At 37.3% G+C, this 25,710-nt stretch overlaps 1 protein-coding gene across 1 annotated transcript in view; it reads right to left on the bottom strand.

Annotated features, from left to right (window-relative positions):
• Positions 1 to 25,466, bottom strand: part of LOC140166603 (excitatory amino acid transporter-like) — a 38,799-nt gene extending 13,333 nt beyond the window's left edge. The window contains 6 exon segments of the mRNA XM_072190104.1: positions 563 to 793; positions 3,509 to 3,635; positions 9,609 to 9,822; positions 18,694 to 18,735; positions 22,357 to 22,574; positions 25,191 to 25,466. Of these exon segments, the coding sequence (XP_072046205.1) occupies positions 563 to 793; positions 3,509 to 3,635; positions 9,609 to 9,822; positions 18,694 to 18,735; positions 22,357 to 22,574; positions 25,191 to 25,458 (1,100 nt within the window). The 5' untranslated portion in view covers positions 25,459 to 25,466.
• Positions 25,467 to 25,710: the final 244 nt, after the last annotated feature.

The raw sequence follows: 25,710 nt of genomic DNA, 5'->3' as shown, positions 1-25,710 counted from the left end.
CACCAGCACCATTTCATTTGAATACTGTATAAGTGGAAATTTTCACGCAACATTAATTTCCGTGCTTTTTGCACTCAAAACATATATGTTTAGCATATATTCCACACATCATGATTGGCAAATGTTTCAAATCCTGTTTTGTTGATGAGCTGCTTCAAATGGGTTATTCCAGTTGAAATCTATACACCTCCTATGGAAGACATGCTCTTAAGGAGTATGAATTTCAAATGGGGTTACCTGAATGGGTCACTCCATTTGAAATCTACACCCACTGTGAGGGAGATTAAGGTCATGTCGTCCATAGCAGGTGTATGGATTAGAATAGCCCAATGAAACTGTAGATAAGGTTTTTGAAACATTACTCATTTATAGCCCACCACTATTTCTATGCATGGATCCTGGGTTTCTCTACCAGAAGTCATATTGTACCAAAATTCCTTCCCACAAGCTAATAGCTAAACCTCCGATCTGTGTCTATTGTTATGGAACACACCAATTACCTCGTGCAAATTGACTTGTGGAAAAGAAACTCAGGTTCCCCATATAGACCTGTTTTACTCACCTGGAAGATGTAGCCAAAGCTGTTAGCCATGCTTGTAACATTCCCTTAAAGAATGTCAGTGGATTATTCCGTGTCATGACAAAAAATATAGTCATCAAAACTCCCAAATGTATGACTAAGCCTACTAATACGGTCACCATGTACAGCCCTAACTGTCTGAACACCACCTCAGGGTCATCCATATCCAATATTTTAGCACATATCAGACTGGCAATACCAATGGGCGAATACCTGAAACAAACAACATGCACAATTTAGCTTAGGTTTTCATCTCTATATCCAAAAAAAGACCAATATACACAATGCTGATGACAAGTTTTTAAAAATTTTTTAAATATCCGAATTTAACATTTTCATGACATATTTGGAATCATTTTTCTCAAATGACAAAATATTGCTTTATTTTAATAGATTGAATACTCAGTTTAATTATTCCCTTCTTCATTTATAATATAACTATTATTTATTGTCTCATATTGACTGATGTCCTGCTAGGGCACAGCAGATAGGCTGCTATCTCTCTTTATACAACACAATATTTAAAAAAAAAAACAATTTGAAAGTAAAATGAAATGGTTTTGAATGTAACTTAAAATGGAAAGAAACTGAAACCTCATGAGATGAAAAGCATAAGTTGTTGATGCCTTTCAGAGCATATCTTATAGATCAAAAGCCAATAAGTATGCACTATGAAGATGAATAATTAAATAATGTTGATATGTTCTTAATGCAGCCAATCTGTTCCAAAATTGATTAAAATTTAATATCTTGAGCTCATGCATCAAAAACTATCAATATTAATTTCAAAAGTAAGAAGTGAAGTGTGCATTATTTGGTCCCAAATGGTAACAACATATGGAAACACATATCAAGTTGCATCTGTGGTTGCATTGTCAACTATCAACAAGGTACAATTTACTTTTTAGGCTTATTTATGGACAGTTGAGTATGTTTAAACCATATACGATGGTACCTTCCTTTATTAAAATTCTAAAAAATATTTTAAAATATTAATTACAGAAGAATTATAGAATTGAATCACTCCAGTTCCACACTCTCACTGAATCATTCTAGTTCCTCAGCGCTTTGTTATATTAGCGTGGGATGTGTCCTGAAAAATACTGGGCTATTCCAGTTAAAATCCATACACCCCTATGGAAGACAAGACCTTAATCTCCCACACAAGGGGTGTAAAATTCAAATGGAGTCACCCATTCAGGTAACCCCATTTGAAATTTACACTACATGTTTGGGAGATATGGTCCTGGCTTACATAGGGGGTGTATGAACTTCAACTGGAATATCCCATGTTGTTGACTCAACCATAGAAATAGAGAAACAAGAAAAGGCAAATTCAGTCTGCAAAGTGCTCAAAGTTAATAATAAAAAAAGACAAAACAAAGGATTGTGGTTTTGAAGGAAAAAAAATTGTATCCTGGTTTCAAATCTAGGAATGGGGTACGACAGAGGTTCTCAGTAGGCGGCCCACATGCTACATACATAGCCCACTGACCAATTTTATACCTCCCAACAATAGAAAGTCCAAAATCTAAACACCACAAGGGCATACCCAGTTTTACATGTTTTAGGCATGAACCACAGGGTGCACACACACACTCTAGCTCCCTCTGTGCCCCCTTGGATAGGACCCGGTTATTGATTTGGAAATACCCACGAAAGGTGATTTTAACATTAAACATTAGACTTTATTATTCAGATATTACAACATTTCATGTATTGGGCTATTTTTCTATTGCCTAAATTTGTTCTTTGGAAGATTTGAAAAATCTGATTGTTTAAATTTTTGGAAGTTTCAAAACTCCAAAATCTGAACAAATCAGATTAAATCTGAACGAATGACAAGTATGCAAATGTGGTTGGCCCACAGACAGCTCTGACATATACTGTAAACATAGTAAAACAAGGTGAATTTGACTCTCAAATACAAATCATTGAAATGATGTTGGCTCTCTGTGGCCTGTAAGCAATTGAGAACCCCGATCTGGACTATGGTATCAGAGCATACCTGCCATAGTAGCAAAGTAAGAAGTACGGGCATTACAATTATCTCAATTTTATTTGCTTGCGAGCCACGGAAGCCAAACTCATTTCAAAGATCTTAATCCATGTTTGAGGGCCAAATACACCTTGTTTTGCTGTGCTTAGTCAAGTTAGTTGTTTACTGTACATTTCAAAGCTGTCAAAAGGGCCAACCACAATTGGTCGGCGGGTCAGATGTGGCCCATATGCAGTGTCCGAATTAAGAAAATAAAGGGGTTGTCCCACGGACAACCAGGTTGTAATTTCTGGTTGTCCACCAAAGTTTTTGGTTGTCCATAAGCTGCCACAATCTGTATATAGCAACTACATGTGACCAATAAAGTGGAGTGAGTGTAGTCAATTTATGAACAATTATACTTAAATATTTAACAATTCATCAGTTGTGTCAGGTTTGAGCAAACTAACATGCTGAAAAAGTGACTTTTGGCTGTAGATCTTTGGTTGTCCGCTGGACAACTAGAGCATTACTTTCGGTTGTCCGGTGCATGTTTTGGTTGTCCCGGGCAAACGGACAACCAAAATTTCGAACACTGCCCATATGCAACCTATCGAGAACCCCTGCAAAAGAGCATTGTACAGGTGCATTATTCCAGAAAAGACCTAAGCTGAATTTATACCGATCACTTCTGCAGAAAAGCAAATCACACACATGCTCTTTATGATTGATCAATAACCATCCCTTCTGCAAATGCAATGTCATTTTAATTGTATGTTGAAAAAATTGTCCAAACTGTTTTAACAAAGAATTCTGATCTATCTTTTGTTTGATTTATTACAATGAAATTTAATGAAATCAAACATAAGATATATCTTTAATGCACCTGACTGGCCCCTATTCACATGACATCTATCATACAAGTTAACATCACAATATTCTGTTCTTACCACATAATAATATGGACCATCTTCATGGTGATGTCGGCTAAGATGGCAAAAAAATTGATCATGACTCGAGCCCTCTCACCCATGGCACTCAACAAGATACCAAATGTGATGCAAAATGCAATGATGCCTGCAATGAAACCATGGAAACAAAGACAAAATGATGAGGATATTTAGTAGCACTGACGCATGATGAGTGAAGTATATGGGTTATTCCATTTGAAATCTGCACTCTCTCTGTGGAATGTTTAAGAAAAGTCTCCACAGATGGCTAGGGTTAATTATACTCCCCTGTATATGGCTTTACCTATATTTACAACTAGAGTGAGTATTTCAAATGGAAGTAACCCACTCGTCTATTCTATTTGAAACCTATATTACATCTGTGGAAGACTTTAGTTAAATTATTCACAGGGGGAGTGTGGATTTCAAATGGAATAGCCCAATATGACATCTGGATACCTGGGTAGCAGTCTGTCTCACCAAACAGTATCTGTTATGTTATTTATTTGAAGATACAGGGGGAGTGAGGATTTCAAATGGACTAGCCCAATATGACATCTGGATACCTGGATAGCAGTCTGCCTCACCAAACAGTATCTGCTATGTTATTTATTTGAAGATACAGGGGAGTGAGGATTTCAAATGGACTAGCCCAATATGACATCTGGATACCTGGGTAGCAGTCTGCCTCACCAAACAGTATCTGTTATGTTATTTATTTGAAGATAAAGTAGTACATTGGAACACCAGGACAGGTTGGGATAGTCAGGGACCGACAGTTTAATGTCCCCTCCAAAGGACGGAATTCTCTTGTGGTTCGTTTACCCAACTCTAAATGATAGTATGAGTGGAAGTCTGAATCTAATCTACAGATGTTGCCAATTAAATCTAATTTCCCAGGTCAATACCCGCAAGTTTTCCACCACTGGGATTCAAACGCAGGACCTCATGCACCAGAGACCTCATGCACCAGAGACAAGAGAATTTTAACCACTGAGGCATGCTCTCCCTTCCCGATACATCCGTTCCATTTCAAATGATTAAAGCCCAACCCTTCTTCATAATCTTACAAATATGCATCAAACATCAAGGGGCTAAAATTAAAGAAAAAGCAATTGTACTATTAACCCCATGAGCACTACCAGCCGAGCCTCTAAGCGAGCCTCTAAGAACTATTTTGATTGGTTACAAAGAGGGCTATGTCATGTATTGAGCCAATCAGAGATATGGTAAGAATAGTCATATGGCTGGAGGGGATTAAGCTTAACATTGCTATGAGATCTAAAAGATCTATTTTGATTGGTTATTTAGATGATTACATCACATAATTAACCAATCAGGGTCATGATGTCACTCTAAGAAAGACAGTAGGGTTGATTTACTAATAAGCAGCATAAAAAGTGCCGGGTCCAGGGACTTCATTAAAGTTGAAATCCTAGAGCTATAACATCTTTAATCATTCAAGTTGAGGTACACACACACAAAATGATGATGTATAATTCATATGATTTAACACTCTAGGTATTCAGTATGCTGCAATCATACCATGGCTTTAGCTCTATGGAGACTCATCTCTGCCATGTGATTGTAAGTATCTTGGGATTATCAAGGAGGATGCAGGAATCACTAGTATCATCTCCAAGGAGGATGCAGGAATCACTAGTATCATCTCCAAGGAGGATGCAGGAATCACTAGTATCATCTCCAAGGAGGATGCAGGAATCACTAGTATCATCTCCAAGGAGGATGCAGGAATCACTAGTATCATCTCCAAGGAGGATGCAGGAATCACTAGTATCATCTCCAAGGAGGATGCAGGAATCACTAGTATCATCTCCAAGGAGGATGCAGGAATCACTAGTATCATCTCCAAGGAGGATGCAGGAATCACTAGTATCATCTCCAAGGAGGATGCAGGAATCACTAGTATCATCTCCAAGGAGGATGCAGGAATCACTAGTATCATCTCCAAGGAGGATGCAGGAATCACTAGTATCATCTCCAAGGAGGATGCAGGAATCACTAGTATCATCTCCAAGGAGGATGCAGGAATCACTAGTATCATCTCCAAGGAGGATGCAGGAATCACTAGTATCATCTCCAAGGAGGATGCAGGAATCACTAGTATCATCTCCAAGGAGGATGCAGGAATCACTAGTATCATCTCCAAGGAGGATGCAGGAATCACTAGTATCATCTCCAAGGAGGATGCAGGAATCACTAGTATCATCTCCAAGGAGGATGCAGGAATCACTAGTATCATCTCCAAGGAGGATGCAGGAATCACTAGTATCATCTCCAAGGAGGATGCAGGAATCACTAGTATCATCTCCAAGGAGGATGCAGGAATCACTAGTATCATCTCCAAGGAGGATGCAGGAATCACTAGTATCATTTCCAATATATGTGACCTGCTCTCACAAAATGAGCAGAAACTTGACAAAATAACTTTCTTCGATATTCAAGATTTGAAATCCTTATTTTATACACTTTAAAATCATCATTTGTTTTCTATTGAATTTTGTTATGTTTAATGGACTGTATGTTAATAGTGCCGCCCTAGCTAATTTAAGCTCAGTTAACAGTATTTCCTTTCTTAAGGGTGGTCTTAACCCTGGAATTATGGAAACTTTCGGGCTTCATAACTGCTAAATCATTAGTCTAAAGAATATAAAAGTATACATTTTTAGAATGGAAATGACTTGCTGAATTCATCTGTGAGGTCCAATTTGGGCCAAAATGCTCATTTTGGAGAAAATCCCAAAAAGCGTAACAAAAAAAATTGTGTGGCCAAAATTTTTTTTTATTAATTTTAAAAACTAGATAAAAATATCTAGGGACCATTTTTTTGTTTTTTTGAATTTTGACCAACTTTGAGAAATTTGCACCAAAAATGGTCAAAAAATGCAAAATTGTCAAAAAAACCATAAAAAAGCCTGATTTTTGCCCAAATTTCAAATATTTTTGGTGAAGTTGGTCAAAATTCAAAAAAATGAAAAAATGGTCCCTAGATATTTTTATCTAGTTTTTAAAATTAATAAAAAAAAGTTTTTGGCCAAACAATTTTTTTGTTACGTTGCACGAAAAAATTTGGGCAAAAAAAAAAAAAAACGTTTTGGGGGATTTTCTCCAAAAATGAGCATTTTGGCCCAAATTGGACCTCACAGATGAATTCATCAAGTCATTTCCATTCTAAAAATGTATACTTTTATGTTCTTTAGACTAATAATTTAGCAGTTATGAGGCCCGAAAGTTTTCAGAATTCCAGGGTTCAGACCAACCTTAAGCTGAATTTATACTCCATCGCTGAGCGACAAGCAATTGGTTTCTAGCCAATGAGGCAGCACGCTTTTGTTGCGTGGGGCAAAGCGCGCTCCCTTGTTGGTCAAATACCAATCGCTCGTCGCTCAGCGATGGACTATAAATTCAGCTTTAGAGTGACCCTGATTGGTTAATTACATGATGTAATCATCTGAGTAACCAATCAAAATAGAGTTTTTAGATCTCTGAGCAAAGTTAAGCTTAATCCCCTCCAGCCATATGACTACTCTTACCGTATCTTTGATTGGCTCAATACATGATATATCCAACTTGCCTAAGAAGTCATTACTTGAGAGTTATCATACACTGAACTGACTCAACTGAGTCATTTTTGTGAGTTATCATACACTGAAGTGACTCAACTGAGTCATTACTTGTGAGTTATCATACAGTGAAGTGACTCCACTGAGTCATTACTTGTGAGTTATCATACACTGAAGTGACTCCACTGAGTCATTACTTGCGAGTTATCATACACTGAAGTGACTCAACTGAGTCATTACTTGTGAGTTACCATACACTGAAGTGACTCAACTGACTTGTGAGTTATCATACACTGAAGTGACTCCACTGAGTCATTACTTGTTTATCATACACTGAAGTGACTCAACTGAGTCATTACTTGTGAGTTATCATACACGGAATCGACTTAACTCAAGTTAATTTGCTCCTGATATTCAAGTCTCATCTTGTTACACTGTGTTAAGTGTAGCATGGGTTAAAACTTGCCACTTAGTAAAGTGATGCGTAGTCATGATTATTCACAAGTGTAGTGTGAAGTGATGGCGTAGTGTTCCCTTGTGGTTTGGCTATTGGAAACATGCTAAGGTAGGAGGTTTCTTTGATGAGCACCATGAATCCAGGCACACTTTTGTTGGCTGGGTTAATAAACTGCTCACAAAACATATTCTTCCAATTTAAATACAATGCTTTTTGAGAGGAAAGCCCAACTTGATGAGACAATTAAAGAACTCTTCGGATATATAAATTTGTTCAGCGCATTTTGATATCCTACTTGTTACAGGGCTGGTTGATTCCTTCAATTTGTATTCATTTGTTTGTTTAAATTGTCACGTCATGTAGAGACATACTTTGGTCCTGATGGAACCAGGCTCAACCCTGCAATTAGTCAACTTGTGTGAAATTTTGAGGAGATGCAAAATTCTGACAATTTTCCTGAAAGTGGGTGATTATGGCCCACATAGTGTATTTTTTTAGTGATTTTGTGTCCTAAAAGGTGGGGTGGGGACTAAAAAGTGTCCCCCAGCACCATCAAGGCAACCGTAGGTTAATTGACAAAAGGTTAAGTTAAGGGGGTACTACACCCCTGTGGTAAATTGTGACTATTTGTGCATTTTTCTCAAAAAATAATAACAAACTGGTAACAAAAGTTATGTATATTATAGGGGCAAGGAATCCAATTACTACACTGAAATTTCAGTGACTCAAGACAAGCGGTTCAGTATTTATGATATGAAAAGAGGTACATCCTAATTATACCTTATTTCTTATCATAAATAACTAATCGCTTGTCTTGGGTCACTGAAATTCCAGTGTAGTAATTGGATTCCTTGCCCTATAATATACATAAATTTTGTTACCACTGTGTTATTAGTTTTTGAGAAATATGCAAAAATAGATCCAAATTTATCAAGGGGTGTAGTACCCCCTTAAAAAAATTACAATATTCCAGTGACTTTTACTTAGAGTGGAAAAGCACTTAAGAGTCCAGTCAAGTTCAATTTGTAATTTTTATCTTACTTTTTGAATACTACTACTGTATTGCAGGAAGTTTTTGTTTGGTCAAACAGGCAGCCGCAAATTTTTAGCCTGCGAAAATATTTATTACACACAATACTTAAAGGAGTATTTCGTGATCCTAGCAAATTCCTCTTTTAATGAAATTTTTTCAGTAGCTATCCACGAAAATAGCTTATTCCCAAAATTTCAGTTGATTCCAATTTTGCGTTTGCAAGTTATGCATCATTTATGTGTATTACACTGCTCCATAGACAATGTGTTGTATATAGTTTCGTTCTGGTACACCAGAACGAAATTCAAATTTCACAATATCTTTGCTAAACTAATTATTCTGCAAGAAATTTTTTGAACATAAACATTATGTAGCCAGAGGTTTCCAGTGATATAAAAATCTCAACTTTTTTGAGAAAAGTGTAGGGATGATGCTGTGGATCACGGAATGCCCTTATAAATGTGTATCCAGAATTGATAAAATTGTGACAAAAAAACTTGGCGAAAATATCGCACTGTACAGTGTATGACTATGATATAGCTCAGCACTACTTTTGGGTTGTGTAAGCAACCTCCTTCCAACCCTTTGGGCTGGCCTCGCGTGTAAGTCTGTGAGGGCCACAGACTGTTGTAGATATAGCCCTCTTTGTAACCAATCACATTAATTCCTAAAGGCAGATAATTCTGTTGCTGGTGTCCGTGGAGTATAACATATTTGTACACTGTTCATTAACCCAACCAGGCTGAAACTCACAAAAGCTCACTATGAACAACAGTGCACATGCATGCATTCATTCCATGTGATGCCAAGTCATATATACCCAAGGGATCGCAGGCTGGGCCAGCGTAACCCCTGTGGCTACAGGTCAGTGATCTTCTGTGTGGCATGCAATGGGTCAGAGATTCAAATTACATGGGTACCAAGAGACTTCTTTGTTCATCTTCTCTCCTTTTTTGTTTCTTCTTTCCCTTACACTAGCAAAATAACATTATTTTACTGAAAGAGGTGATTAGAATTATAGCCTACCCATTACGTTCATGCCATCTTTGAATGCCAATTTCCTTATACTCTTTGTACCAGTAATGACTATGTCATACATTGGTGGCGCTTCTGTTGCATTGCCGGCTACTGACGCTGCTGTTGCATAGGCCACTGTGGTATCCTCTGTTGCATTGAGAGATATTGTTGTATTCCTCAGCACTTTCTCTGTGGTGTTTACGTCTTCATAATAAGTTTGTGCCTAAAGTAAAATGAAAGAAATACAAATTATTATTAAGCTTGACCTTTGACCACAGTCTGTGTATACCCTGTACAAAGTATGCACTTTTCTTACATATTTTCACCTATATGATTCAAGTAATTCAATCTTGTGAGGCCAAGAAAAAAAGTTTAAAAAAGACAACAATTATCATTTCAAGCTGTTTTCTTCAATAGGATTGAACGTGTGATTTTTTTTTATAGAAATGAAATTTTATTTGCTATTAACACTAACAACCTACACTCAAATATCTAAAGCTGCTATTGGCTTTGAAAACTTAAAATTATGATTTGGTCATTAATAGGTTGGATTTATTGAGTGAAAACAACTCATAGGTTCCCAGTCTGTAATTGCAAGTGAATTTGTTGATTATAAGTTAAACATTTCCATTATCTGACTCATTAATAATGCTATATATATAATGAGAGTTGCTAATGTAGCTATAATGGGATATTTAAACTGATTTTATACCTGAGTTTGGCCTCATTCATGTTCATCTAATGCTAAATTAAACCAAACATTATATGGAAGCCTGGGGGTATTACTCTGATACTTAATTGAAATTATGAGTAGAACTACCTGCTTCCTTCATTGGATTTCAATTTAATATTCATCACAGTCAATTATTTAATACTGACTTATATTAATATTATTTAAACATGTTTCAGCAGGATTTTATACAATAAACAATAGGCATCAATTCAAGATGCCAAAACAATAGAGTAAGGTTATAGGGTTAGGATTTATAGGGTTAGGATTTACTTCAGCTGTCTTGACCCATGTGGCATTTTAGAGTTGGAAAAAATATAAGGCAAAAAAATAAGATTTTTCTCATATTCTCCGCGTGCACAAAATTGCAGAAGTTGAATTTTATTTTGAATTTCTTTTTTACGAAAGTTTGCCAAAATCAGCTGTAAAATCGATGTTCAATTTCAATTTTGTTTCATCACACCGCAACTCTGAAATTGTAACACTAGATAGCCTGAATTCCAGCTAAACATAGCCTGAACACTTCCAAGGTCAGAATACCCAAAATCGGTGTTGTTCAATTTCTTTAAAATTAAAAAAATGCATACCGCCGCATTAGATTTCAAACTCTCATGGGACATGGGACAAATCTATTATTTTTTTGGCCTACAACAAATATAAGCGATATGCACACTGTTATTATGTGTCATAATGTCACTGATTCAATGATACACATGATCAGTGAACCAGCAATAAAACCGGAGATCTCCGAAATTAATATAAAAACTTAAATTTTACTGCAATTATTAGCACTTCAGGCTCAGTCTTTTACATGTATTTTTGTACACTATTGGGAATTTTAATCATGCAAAAGGTAGAAATTTAAAATTAAGGGCGTCGCTGTGGAGCAAATCACATATGTGTACATCCATATCAAAACGATGCACTTGCCGGCTGCTACATGTGTCTCATTTCAAATAATAGCTAGGAATAAATACCAGACTCATATCAAGTGTAGGTCACTTCAAATCATCCCCAAGTCAAATTGTGTAAGGAATGTTCTCTGTATTCCTAAACCATGTGACTTGGGGATGATTTGAAGTGATCTGCACTTGAGATGAGGCCAGTACTTGATTACCAGCTATTATGTGAAATGAGACACATATCTTAGCAGCGGACAAGTGCATCGTTTTGATATGGATGTACACATATTATGACTTTACATAACCAGAGGGTAGAGTTCACTAACCTATATGATCATGATGATACACTTATTAAACAATTAGAACATCCATTTTATGATAGAAATAATCTCATACCCAAACACCCAGTGCCTAATACCTACATTATACTGTACTGTAAATGAAAAGAGTATGGGTAAACTGTAATAACATCAACTATCAACCTTGTATGTTGGCTCCATGATTCTTGGTACTTAAAGAAGATCATACTATTAAATAGGCAACAAAAATAAACTAAAACTGATGTAAGGGTCTCTAAGGATATATCTGATTAAGGTTTACTATTAATTCATAATGCATTGGGCTATTCCAATTGAAACCCATATGCCCCCAATGTCTTCCATAGGGGGCATATTAATCTCCCACACTGACACATAGAGTCAGGGCCGTAGCAAGGTTGTAAAATGTGGGGCGGCCATGACAAATGTGGGATGGCCAAAATACAAATATATAACCAAATTGAAATAAAGATATAAAGAAAAACATAACAAATTTCTCAAAAAGTGGGGCGGCCATGGCATCTCCGGCTGCCCCGCTTACAACGGCCCTGCAAGGGGTGTAGATTTCCCCGGGGGTACTCAAGTTTGATTTTGGTAGGGGTGCGCCGCTGAGAATTTGAAAGTGGATTCATCAATAACCAATTTTCAATCTTCCATGCATCAATATACCAAAAGTCACAATTTTTGCCATATTTAACCCAAATTGTCTTGGTTTTTACCAATTTTCCTCCAAATTTTGAAGGACCCATTAATACCAAAATTGGCCTAGAAAAAGGGGTCATTTGTATACCAAAAGGCTTAAAATGCTACCCATATTTGCGGCACGTCCATGCATGGTCATTTTGTACTCCTACTGAGTACCCCCAGGGAGATTTCAAATTGAGTCACATATTCAAGTAACCCCATTTGAAATTCATACTACGGACATGTATTCCATAGGGGCGTATGGATTTCACCTGGAATAGCACATTCATTAGCAAATAAAATGTGGGTGTATTTGATTAATTAAAAATATAAAACCAGGCCAATGAAAGTGGAACAATTAAAACATCACATAGAGAGGGGAAAAATACAATAACAAAAAAATATGTTTAATTGGTAATTAATCATTCCAAATGTGCTTTTTCTTATAATATTGTTACAATCTTTAAGCAGGCACAGGCACCAATGTGATTCTATGCAAGTTAATAGAAATGTTATTTTTAGGGAAGAAGATTAAAACCTAGTGCATCGTGATTGAACAATTACATAAAGTGCTGCAATCTAGCTCCATAAATGGATCAAATGATTTCCAATTTTATGAATCCCACTGTCATGTCATGTAGATTTTCCATTCAACGCGACTGGAAAATATGTCTGACAAACATCTCAAAATTATGTTTATTTCATATATTTAAAGAGGCCACATTGGAGGTGTTTCATCTTACAAGATTATCACTTTCATACTTCAGAGAGGGGGAAAATTTATGATCAGGATTATTTTTTGAGGGGGTGCAGAATTTCCGAAAAGTGGACCTAATTTTCCTAATTCAAGTTGCCAAAATATGAGAAAGGTGGACCAACAAAGTTGGTAACTTCTTGAGCACATTTTTACATTTTCCCATGTGGACCTTTTTGTCAATGTGGGGGTGCTATAGACCTGCTTATGACACAAGAGCCTCATCTACATGATCACTCTCGTACTTCAATGGTTTTGTGTAGGCCGGGTACCCAGGGGCCAGGCCATCCCGGGTACTGGGGCCAGACCATCCAAGGTACCCAGGGGCCAGGACGTCCCGGGTACCCAGGGATCAGGACATTCCGGGTACCCAGGGGCCAGGCCATTCCGGGTACCCAGGGGCCAGGACATCACTTGACAGGTACATTACTGGAAACAGCAGCAAACTTCACCTAAATTACTTTTGGACATAGATAGTGGTTTGGGTATCACCATTCCATGGTCTATGGGGACTTCCAGGGTCTGTGATGACAGCATAACAAACACAGTATACAGAGAAAAATGCCCCAAGCCCTACATTACTAACCATTTTGTGAAAATTTGGGTCAGATAAACATGTGAAAGTACCCTTCCTTCCTGGTCATGCCCAATCGCTATGGCAACACAAACACCTCCATGATGATAACAGGTGGGTAAGAGATACTGGGTTCAAACCAATGAGGTAAGATTCAAAGAGAACCCACCCCACCATGTTTGTGTATTGGATATGCCATAGCACAGTATTTTGAGTCTGTAATCTTTGAGTGTAATATCCTTGGTTCAAACAGGTTTGTATATCTAGGAATGAAAGGTTATGAGGGGTCATCATTCACAAATACCAAGTTAAGTTCTTCAACAGCCTTAGGTGTATCCTTGTAATTGCATGACTGACTTATGCATTCCTGAGATTGACCATTCCATGAGAGACATCAGCAAAAAAGTTCAATGCAGTGGCCAGAATGAACAGGGAAGTGCAAACCACTGGAATGAAATAGGATGTGTTTGAAATTTAACTTCACAGGTACTAGTTACTAAGGTTTCCACTGCAGATGGTGACAAGATTCAATCTTATTTTAATTAACACATTTTAGAATTGTAAATTTTTATGACCATATTTGGAATCAGTATGAGAAATGAATTAAAATGAGTACAAAGTAGTATTGGTTCAGTGGCTCTTATTAAAGATAGCTCTTGATATTTTTAGAAAATATCTCAAAACTTTTTATGTTGAAGCATATGGGTAGCACACAGAGTATAGCATTAACCCTAACCCAACTAGGTCTCACTAAAGCTCACTATTAAAACCGCTCTGCGTGCATGCATTCCACGGGACTTGATGACGCAGTCATATATACCCACGGAATCGTTGGCCCGGGCCAACATCACCTGTGTGGCTACACGCTGGGGATCTTCTGCGTGGCATGCGAGGGGTCCGAGGTTCGAATCCCGGGGGTGCCAAGTGACTTTTCTCCTCATCTTCTCTCCTTTTTCGTTCCTTCTTTCCCTTCCGATAGCAACAAAACCACGGGTAGGGTTAGGGTTAACATAGGTGTATTTGGCCCTCAAACACAGATTGTTGAAATGTGTCTAGCCCTCTACAGTCCGCTAACATATAATTTAGAACCATTGGTCTATTTGAATGGCAAAGATAAGCATTTAGCAAGAAACCCACTTTTTTCATAATATTACATTGATTTTGTTGAATTATTTGGATTAAAAAAAAAATTCTAATTAAAGTACACCCCAAGAATACAGTTTTCACATTCATTAACATTATAATATAGCACCTGATTGCCACCATGAAGTGCGTCTTATCTCAAGTTGAGAGTAACGCCATGTTGTAGTGGCGCCTCAAATCAGTGCGTTTACATGGTTGCTTCCCCAGCGTATGGACAAATCGCCCTTCTACGCAGGTGTATACGCCTGCGGGATTAGGCCCGGGATTAGGTTAGCGTGCCTGATTTGAACCTGCCACTACGAAATCCGACATGGCGTTACTCTCAACTTGAGATGAGACAGACTATAGCCAATAATTTTTTCAACATGTTAAAACATGAACACTTCTTAATGATGCAAAATTATTGTCAAAGATATCCAAATCAAATGAATGAAATATGGCATCTGTGTAGCATGGTGATTAATAATTAATTCAACTGTGAGGCGCTGCTGAATTGTAGAAACGCTTTGAAAAACATGGAGTGTGTTTATATTGTGTCTCCTCTATTATGAACTGTTTGATGTTTTCAACTGTGTTTTAGATTCCAAATATTTGGAAGAGTGTTAGGTATTATAGGCGGTGGTGGCGCAAGGAATTTTTCGGGGGTATGGGGGACAAAGTGAATTTCAGGGGGCAAAATCAACAAATTTGGGGCAAAAATGCCGTAAAAAGTAGAAATTTTAGCAATGTTTGGTTTTTACTGGGGGGCAACAGGGGGCAAGAGTTCTGACTGGGGGCATTTCCCCGCCCATGCCCCCCATGGCGGCGCCACTGATTATAGGAATGATCCAAACATAATATATAGGACATCTTATCTCACTCATGATCAAAGCTGTTCACTAGTGTTCAGTGATCAGTAACTACATTTCAAACTTGCCCTATCGTTGTATAAATTGAATGACAGAAAAAGAGATGGAGACAGGGATGGAAAGATGACATCGCCACCTCCATTGAAACAACAACAGAATACAGAAACTGATGGAAAATGTTGGAGGGGGGCTTCACACAGCAGTGGGTGAAATAGCATGAAACAGTTGCTGGAGGAGAACTTCACACAGCAATGGGTGAAACAGCATGAAACAGGTGCACAGGGAGGTGGGGTGAGTTGACACTTGATTAGATAAGGAGGATCAAGAAAAAGATGAAGAAAAAGATGAAGAGGATCAAGAGAAGATGGAGAAAGATGATGAAGAAGAGGAGAAAGGGTACATGGAGACCATCAAACCCATTATTAGGAACCATAATGTATGTGTGAAATGTTACCATGGTTACCAGTGAAATCTAAGTGAAAAGTCATCAATATAAAAATATGAAATCCTGAACCTATTTTGTTTTTAATTTGATTGAAAACTGGGTTATTATAGATGCATGGTTCATTGTAAATGTCATAGGTACTGGTCATTCAACTATGAATGCATTACTGAACCTGGTTTATTACATAATATCCTTGGGCTGACAACACATGATTGGTATGTCATCCATCATAAGGTGACCTAATTATTAACACATCAAGTTCATTTCCTATCATCATGGACACATGTATTGTATTTGTTTAAATTACACTGAAATGAAATAATACAGGGGAAAAGAATAATACCAAACATGATCATCTTGATATGGATAAACAAACCAAGGGCAAACAGGTAAACTAGCAATATTGTAATATGTGACGTGATCAAGCAAAATCAGTTGCAAGTTGGAAATATTGATCTTGGAGTATAACCAAACAAATGTAATATTTCCTTTTATATCCTTTTGTTTTGGAAGCTCTTTAACTGTTCGTATTTTTGAAATAGTTTCCAATTTCAATGGGGTTTACTGCAAAATGTAGCTTTGCAAAATGCTTGTTACAATCCAATAATAAACTGAAAATATGTCCCAACTACAGTATCTAAAGCCTTGATTTTGGTTGTTAGTTTAACAAATACATTTATCATGTAAAAATCCAAATTTTGAACAACATTAAGGGTGGCATCCCAGGATGGTATCCTCCTCAGCAAATGTTACATTATTGCTTTAAGTGATGATGTAGGGCTGGGATTCTGACAATGTGACCCAGAAAAGAATTTGGAAAGCATACCCCATCTATATCATGATGGCCTGAAGTTCAAAATGAAGCTAAATGTGCAAATGTTTTACAATATTTACTTCACAGTAATGGGGTAGGAGCATAATAATTTGAAAAAGCACGCCTTCTCTAAGCAAGCTTTCTCACAATGTTATACCTGAAAGCACAGGCCCAAAGCCAGGCAGTGTAGGGGTGTCACCCCAATATATTGGCAAAACTACTTTGTCTGTAAAAAACGCAGTAAAATTGAGCCAGACCATCCAAGGTACCCAGGGGCCAGGACGTCCCGGGTACCCAGGGATCAGGACATTCCGGGTACCCAGGGGCCAGGCCATTCCGGGTACCCAGGGGCCAGGACATCACTTGACAGGTACATTACTGGAAACAGCAGCAAACTTCACCTAAATTACTTTTGGACATAGATAGTGGTTTGGGTATCACCATTCCATGGTCTATGGGGACTTTCAGGGTCTGTGATGACAGCATAACAAACACAGTATACAGAGAAAAATGCCCCAAGCCCTACATTACTAACCATTTTGTGAAAATTTGGGTCAGATAAACATGTGAAAGTACCCTTCCTTCCTGGTCATGCCCAATCGCTATGGCAACACAAACACCTCCATGATGATAACAGGTGGGTAAGAGATACTGGGTTCAAACCAATGAGGTAAGATTCAAAGAGAACCCACCCCACCATGTTTGTGTGTTGGATATGCCATAGCACAGTATTTTGAGTCTGTAATCTTTGAGTGTAATATCCTTGGTTCAAACAGGTTTGTATATCTAGGAATGAAAGGTTATGAGGGGTCATCATTCACAAATACCAAGTTAAGTTCTTCAACAGCCTTAGGTGTATCCTTGTAATTGCATGACTGACTTATGCATTCCTGAGATTGACCATTCCATGAGAGACATCAGGAGTATAACCAAACAAATGTAATATTTCCTTTTATATCCTTTTGTTTTGGAAGCTCTTTAACTGTTCGTATTTTTGAAATAGTTTCCAATTTCAATGGGGTTTACTGCAAAATGTAGCTTTGCAAAATGCTTGTTACAATCCAATAATAAACTGAAAATATGTCCCAACTACAGTATCTAAAGCCTTGATTTTGGTTGTTAGTTTAACAAATACATTTATCATGTAAAAATCCAAATTTTGAACAACATTAAGGGTGGCATCCCAGGATGGTATCCTCCTCAGCAAATGTTACATTATTGCTTTAAGTGATGATGTAGGGCTGGGATTCTGACAATGTGACCCAGAAAAGAATTTGGAAAGCATACCCCATCTATATCATGATGGCCTGAAGTTCAAAATGAAGCTAAATGTGCAAATGTTTTACAATATTTACTTCACAGTAATGGGGTAGGAGCATAATAATTTGAAAAAGCACGCCTTCTCTAAGCAAGCTTTCTCACAATGTTATACCTGAAAGCACAGGCCCAAAGCCAGGCAGTGTAGGGGTGTCACCCCAATATATTGGCAAAACTACTTTGTCTGTAAAAAACGCAGTAAAATTGAGCCAGACCATCCAAGGTACCCAAGGTTTATCTGACCCAAATTTTCACAAGGTCACCCCAATATATTGGCAAAACTACTTTGTCTGTAAAAAACGCAGTAAAATTGAGCCAAAATGTCAAAATTTAAGATAAACATACACCAAATCATAAACTTTCTGTGACATTTGTCCAAAATATAGGCTCTAAATCAATTATAGAGGGAACAAAGGTCAACTTTTGGCCAGAATGAAGATTTCTCCTGAAGATCTGCATTTGGAAACCTGCACACCCCTGGCTATGGGCTTGCTGCACATACATACCTGTTTAGGTTATAGACACCCCCCCCCCCCCCCACTCCACAAACTCTCACATGCCCTTACCTGTTGAAAACAAGCCTGCACAAGGTTTTCGGGAACAAATTCCTGCAGGGAAAAATAAAATAAGGTAAAAATTAATTTATATCATTGAAGTTCATGATCAAGCCTACAACAAATAAATAGAGTTGTCTCAGAAACTTTTACCCAAAACATAACGTTGCTGTAATGACAAAACCTGGTATCTGATTTGTCAGTGAAATTAAGATCTTGTACTGATTTTGTAGCTAGCAAACCAGGCTTCATACTGGCTATTTGATGACAAAACCTCACATCTAATATAATATCAAAAGATATAGGCCTAATACATAGTTACAAGTTTTTGTTATTACATATTTCATCCAATAGCGGAAGAAATGTTATTAAAAGTATTGTGCAAAAATCAAACCATGAAACTCCATTTGTGTCTTTGGAGTTATTATGACTCTAGCAAAGCGCATACAAAACATCTTGACAAAGGAGGGCAGCCATTACTGCTAAAATTTCAAGACAGCAATGTTTTTTTGCCCTCCCGAACAGTTCACTTTTTTAAGATACAAGGTTTTGTCATACAGCTACGAAAGTGCTTTGCAGTTTGGTGTTGTTGAAAAAGACTGTCTGTTGTGTGGGTTTTCTTGGTTTGTATTTTAGTCTTGTTCACTTTTTTTCTTGGACTTTCTAATGCTTTTTTCTGACAAGTAAAAACAACAACAACATTGAAAACATGAAAAATGTTTTAAAAGCTGTGTACACAGGATGCTGAGATTACCATTTGCCCTTACACTGTGAACCAAGCATACAGATTTTAGAATAAAAACCAAACAAAAGAAATAGGGACTGCTACTATTTTATTTCTTGATAAAACTTGACAAGAATGTATGCATCCATCAAGTAACATGTAGTACTTGGAGTTACAGTGGGCTATTCCAGTTAAAATCCATGCCCCCCCTACAGAGGACATGACCTTAATCTTTGACACAGGGAGTGTGAATTTCAAATGGGGCTACCGGATCCCATTTGAAATCTACACCCCAATGTGAAATATTAAGGTCATGTTTTCCATAGAGGTGTTTGGATTTCAACTGGAACAGCCATTCTATCTTTGATGTGAGTGAGAAAACATTTAAATGCCAACAATAAAATGATCAACCTCCGGCATTAACGCTTGACATTTGTGCAAATATTTGAATCTGATTTAAAAATCAATTCTTAAAATGTGAAGCTTGCATTATTAAAAATATGAAATTGCCTTAAACAAGGAGTTGTACAACATGAATTCAACTGAGTGAGTGCATTTACTTGGATTTAAATTACCTTACCTTGTCAATATCTAGTAGGGGCAGTGAGACATGTAATATGATGTGACTCCCCACGGCAAGAAATTCTTACATCCATGCTTATTTCACTTAAAATGTTTTAAACTTGTACCAGAATCAATGTTTGATGAATACTGGATGAAGTTAAGGTGATAATCAACAATTTACTTTATTTGATTAAAAATAAAAATATACTCCTGGTCAAGAAAATCCCCCTGCCCCTGGTGACTTGAGGACAAGAAAATCCCCCACCCCCTGGTGACTTCAGGACAAGAAAATCCCCCCCCTGGTGACTTGAGGACAAGAAAATCCCCCACCCCCCTGGTGACTTGAGGACAAGAAAATCCCCCACCCCCTGGTGACTTGAGGACAAGAAAATCCCCCACCCCCTGGTGACTTGAGGACAAAGAAAATCCCCCGGCCCCAGTGATTTAAGGACAAGAAAATCCCCCCAGCCCAAGTGACTTGAGGACAAGAAAATCCCCCAGCCCAAGTGACCTGAGGACAATCACCCCCTGGGTGACTTGAGGATAACCTCCCCCATTGACTTGAGTACAATTGTGGTTCTTTATCTTTTTGGGTGGGTGCGGCGTGCCGCACCCACCCTGTATTCTCTGACTATTGACCTACTTTTTGACATGCCGCAGTGTTGAGAAAATATTCGTGCCGGTTATATCCCAAACACCCACAGAGGTGATAGATTACGGCGAGTTTTGTAATTATTACTTGATTTTGATATGTAAGTAATAATGATAAAGTCGTCATAGGCAGTAATGTGTTTGTATTAAAAGAAATAACAAAAATAATTATTTAAGTAATAGAAATACTATTTGGAAATTGCAGCAAGATTTGCAGATGTTTTTATTTGAACAGTACCAGTTCACCAGTTTTGCTAGTTTTCCTAATCTTTGGGCTAAATTAATAGCATCGTGAAGGTCATATATATCATTTTATACTGATAGCTACGGCATGTACTTAAATACAGCTTGTATGTGCATTGTGTTCAGTGTGTACATATAGGCTATTTACTTTTCAAATCTTGTGACAAATAGTGCTTGATGATGCTTGTATAAGGTATTATAGACAAATTATTAGAATGCATGTGCACCAGTAGAAATGGCCCAGGTTGAATAAAATAAATAAACATATGAATGAATATTTTATTCCCTGGATTATTTTTGTTGGGACAAAATAATGATATAGTTTGACGCTTTGAAATACAGAACTTTTATGTTAATCATAATAAAGTTACAAAGTTAAAAAATAATATCGAAATATTGTAAAACCAAACATTTCCCCTCATAAGTTGCAATACAACATATTGAGGAAATTGATATGGCAGATTTTTAAACTTTGATATGGAAAGATACCCCAGCCCTGTTGTCTCACCAGAGAAGATGAGCAGAAGTCTTTCTATCTGATGATAAAAAAAACAACTCTAGGAATGATTACGAAAATGTTTTAAATAACTATTATCTACAAAAGTTTTATAACCATGTTTTATATAAAATGTTAACATAAAAGCGTCTTGTGTTATGATGTGAAGGGTTAATATAAAAACAGGAAAATCTGTTCCAACTGACCAGCAGAGAACAAAGGATAAGCAATAAATCAGATTAAAATCAGGGAAAATATGACACAACCTCCAATGGGGGAAGAACAAACGTATAAATGTATAAAGTTAAAAACTCTTTTAACTTTGTTTATACGTTTTGTGTTATTCCCTATTGGAAATCGATGTTGTGTCATATTTTCCTATTTTTAATTGTGAACTTGACTTACTCATTCTTTCATTTCTCTTGACAATTTTTCATTTGCCCACCCTATTCCTTTTAAAGGAATTTTTATTCAATAATGTTTAAGATACATGTCTCACTTTTTATAAGGGATGCATCGTTGGACTTCAAGGTGGTACCAGTGCCATTATGTTCTGCACTTGGGCAAGGTGGTTTACCTTTTCTTTTAGTGATAGTAGAGAAATTCTTTTTTGCTCATGTAGTGGGGGAAGTTTATTTTTCAAAAATTTCCCAACCCCGTTGAAGTGCAATGGTGCATCCCTAAAAAAAGTTTGATTTTTGCTCATGATGCAGATGAGATGTATACTACAGAATGAATGCAGACATTATCAAATGACTATAGGGCAGCTATTCTTGTACTAAACCTGAGATGTATACTACAGAATGAATGCAGACATTATCAAATGACTATAGGGCAGCTATTCTTGTACTAAACCTGAGATGTATACTACAGAATGAATGCAGACATTATCAAATGACTATAGGGCAGCTATTCTTGTACTAAACCTGAGATGTATACTACAGAATGAATGCCGACATTATCAAATGACTATAGGGCAGCTATTCTTGTACTAAACCCTCAATTACCTTAGTAAATCTAGGAAGGCATCCAATGTTGTGATTTCTGGTTTTGAGGTTCCATCTCCCAGTTCTTCTTTGAGTGAACTCCTTCCTGGATGGATACTAAGGACCATGATGATTCCAATAATTACAGCAATAAATGTTGTAGTAAAGTAGTAGAGTAAAGCTCGTAATCCCATCTTGCCAGATTCTTTGGGATCAAGTTCTGTCAAACCTGAGAAGCAAGCAATAGGATCATTAGTCATGGCGTAACCAGGACTTTTTCAGGGTGGGGAAAAATGGGGTGAGGCAACTTTCAATAGCGGCCAAATTTGATGAGATCGGTTAAAAATTATGAAAAAGGTATACAAATCTTATATATCATGGCTGCCAGCATCCGACAGCAGCAAGAAGAGGCATGACTTACAGGAGCATTTGCGTGACCATTTAAAATGATTTTGCATTTACCATCTGATATAATGGACTGGACTGATCTGATCATATATAGAATGGGTTATTCCAGTTGAAATCCATATACCCCCTATGGAAGACATGACGATAATCTCCCACACAGGGAGTGTGAATTTTAAATGGGGTTATACCTGAATGGATAACTACTTTGAAATCTACACCCCCCCCCCTGTGTGGATGTTACTAAGGCCATGTCTTCCATAGGGGTGTGGATTACAACTAAAATATCTAAATGATGAAGAAAAGAACATTGGCTCATCAGCATCCGCAACATGGAGTGTTTGTGGAGCATACATCAGACTTGGTAGATTATTTCATCGTGGTTGTTGTATTGTGACCGCGACATGGTGTATACATCAGACTTAACTTGGTAGATTATTTCATCTTGGTCATTGTATCGTGACTGCGACATGGCATATACATCAGACTTAACTTGGTCAATTATTTCATTGTGGTCGTGATATCACTGCTGTGATGTGGAGTATACATCGGGCTTGACTTGGTAGATTATTCTTTTCATACATCAAAGCAAGCAATTTCCTGTGCTCAACTGTTGACATGAGAACAAACTGAAACATGAGGAGGGACACTCCTTTTTACCCGGCCATGTCATGATCTATTATTATGCACACTTCCAACCTGTCACCAAACTGCAGTGAATTTATTTGGATAAAACTCATCTCAAATGAGCCATACCACAGATATTTCTCCAACTTGCTATGTATAGAGACTTGGCATCAGGAAAACACACAACAATAACATACTCTAAGTAATAACAAATTCTACAGGGCTGACATCATAGGGTTTATGTCTAAATGGGCTATTCCAGTTGAAATCCATACACCCACTATGGAAGATATGACCTTAATCTCCTGCACTGGCAAGTGGCAAAGTAGATTTCAAATGGAATCACCCATTCAGGTAACCCCATTTGAAATTCACACTTTGTGTGTGGAAGATTAAGGTCATGTCTTCCATGGGGTGTATGGATTTCAACTGGAATAGGACTAAGTTTAGTGGAATCAATTTTGTCTTGTAAGAGCTGAGGAGCTTCTGTAATGTCATTTTTTTACATCAACCAATAGACTCTGTATTTGCCTTAAAGGGTGTAGGCTTATATGGAATTCTATATTTCCTTCATACACTCCAAGATAGTGAGAACCAATCAGAGCAAACGTTAGGAAATTAGTAGCCGTGGATAAATGTTGTACAATTGCACGGGCGCACACTCCGTGTAGTATCGCAGTGCTTTGGACACATTCATTTTACTTATGGGTTGATGCATTTATATTTGCTTGCATTTTCCAACATTTTTAGTGACAATTTTGTTATAAAAATCGAAAAAATCACAGGATTTTTTTCTCGTGTATGAAATAACTTTATAAATGCGTATCACTTGTTACTCGAGATGTTGATGCGTCTAATGCACTCCCCTTTGGGGGCTCGTGCATTAGACGCATCAACATCTCAGCACGCGTGCATTATTTTGTACACTTTCACTCTCAACAAGTGATACGCATTCCTTAACCTATGAGGCTGATGTCACACAAAGGAAAAAAAACACAAAAAACCAAAAAAAAACAAGTGTGCAATCGATTGTTTGACAACTGGATTGTCTATAGGGCAAGAAGGGCCCACCTGTAATAGCTGCCATGTGTAATATGTGTACACTGTAGAATGCAGAAATTGTTAGATATCTATAGGGCAGCTATGCAGATAGGATCTTCTTAGAATTTACCATAGAAGTCATGATGTAACAGGATTAACTACCGTAGCAATAAGTGAAAACAATTTTTGAATATATTGCCATGCACTACAGGCAGCTTGCACTCATCACCTGGGTATGTCTGCAATCATAGATTGATAGATTGAATACAATACCACTCTTTTCAAAAATGCTAATCTTACAGCTGCGGCTGATCAGCATGATATGGTTCAATGCAGAGGTAGCGTGTGAATGCACTAGCTAGTGCAGTGCGATGTATTCAAAAATTATTTTAACCTATTGCTATCAGACACAAGCCCATCACGTCTGAAAGTGGGTTTTCTTATTTCTATAGATTGGTAGCACATTCATGAGATGCTAATTTCTATTGTGTTAATTTCTTATTGTGATGAACACGCATCTATTCAATTCTCTCTCACTTCAATGGACATGGTGAATAAAAATGATGGCCATCGAGGTTGGTCACTGAAGTCATGAAAAGATTATGTGTTAGTATTGTTCACAGAAAAAAAAACAGGTTTTCTACCTATGGTGCTCTGCCTGAAATACGGCAAGATAATGTAAGATTTTAGCTACAGTATCTCGAGCTAATTGCTATGGTAGTTAAGCCTAATTCTGTTCATCACTTCTACGGCAAATAAACTTTGAACTTACCTGTGATCAAACTGGAGATAATAAGTGGCAAAATAAGCATCTTGAGGAGTCTCATAAGAATGTCACCAGGAAAACCTATAGCCAGGATGGCATTATCAGATGGCTCTGCATAGCGTAACACCATTCCAAATATAATACCAAAAACAACTGAAGTCACTGTGAAAAACAGAAGCATATTTTCTTTGAACCATTGTTTAAATTTTTCTTTGCCAGTCATTGGTTCTTGTGGCTCGAAAGTGTATTCCTGTTTTCCTGATTCCACCTCCATCTTGGAAATTTAACGAAGTAGCGGCACAATAATCACAATAGTTAGGTTCACACTGTATTCTGGTTTCACACTGATCACTAGTAGGAGCTAGGCCATACAGCTATGCTGTACACAACTGTCAAGAAACAAAAACATACAAGATATTGTTAAGATATATAATTATTGTGGCATATGGGTTTATACTTGGATGGGCAATTCTCACTTGGCCTTTATCGGGCACTGAGAAGTATTGAAGAAGAAAATGAAGACCAC

The sequence above is a fragment of the Amphiura filiformis genome, chromosome 12 (assembly GCF_039555335.1).
Source record: "Amphiura filiformis chromosome 12, Afil_fr2py, whole genome shotgun sequence".
Classification (NCBI taxonomy): domain Eukaryota; kingdom Metazoa; phylum Echinodermata; class Ophiuroidea; order Amphilepidida; family Amphiuridae; genus Amphiura; species Amphiura filiformis.
The sequence above is the reverse complement of the archived record's forward strand: the minus strand, read 5'-3'. Positions and strand labels throughout refer to the sequence as shown.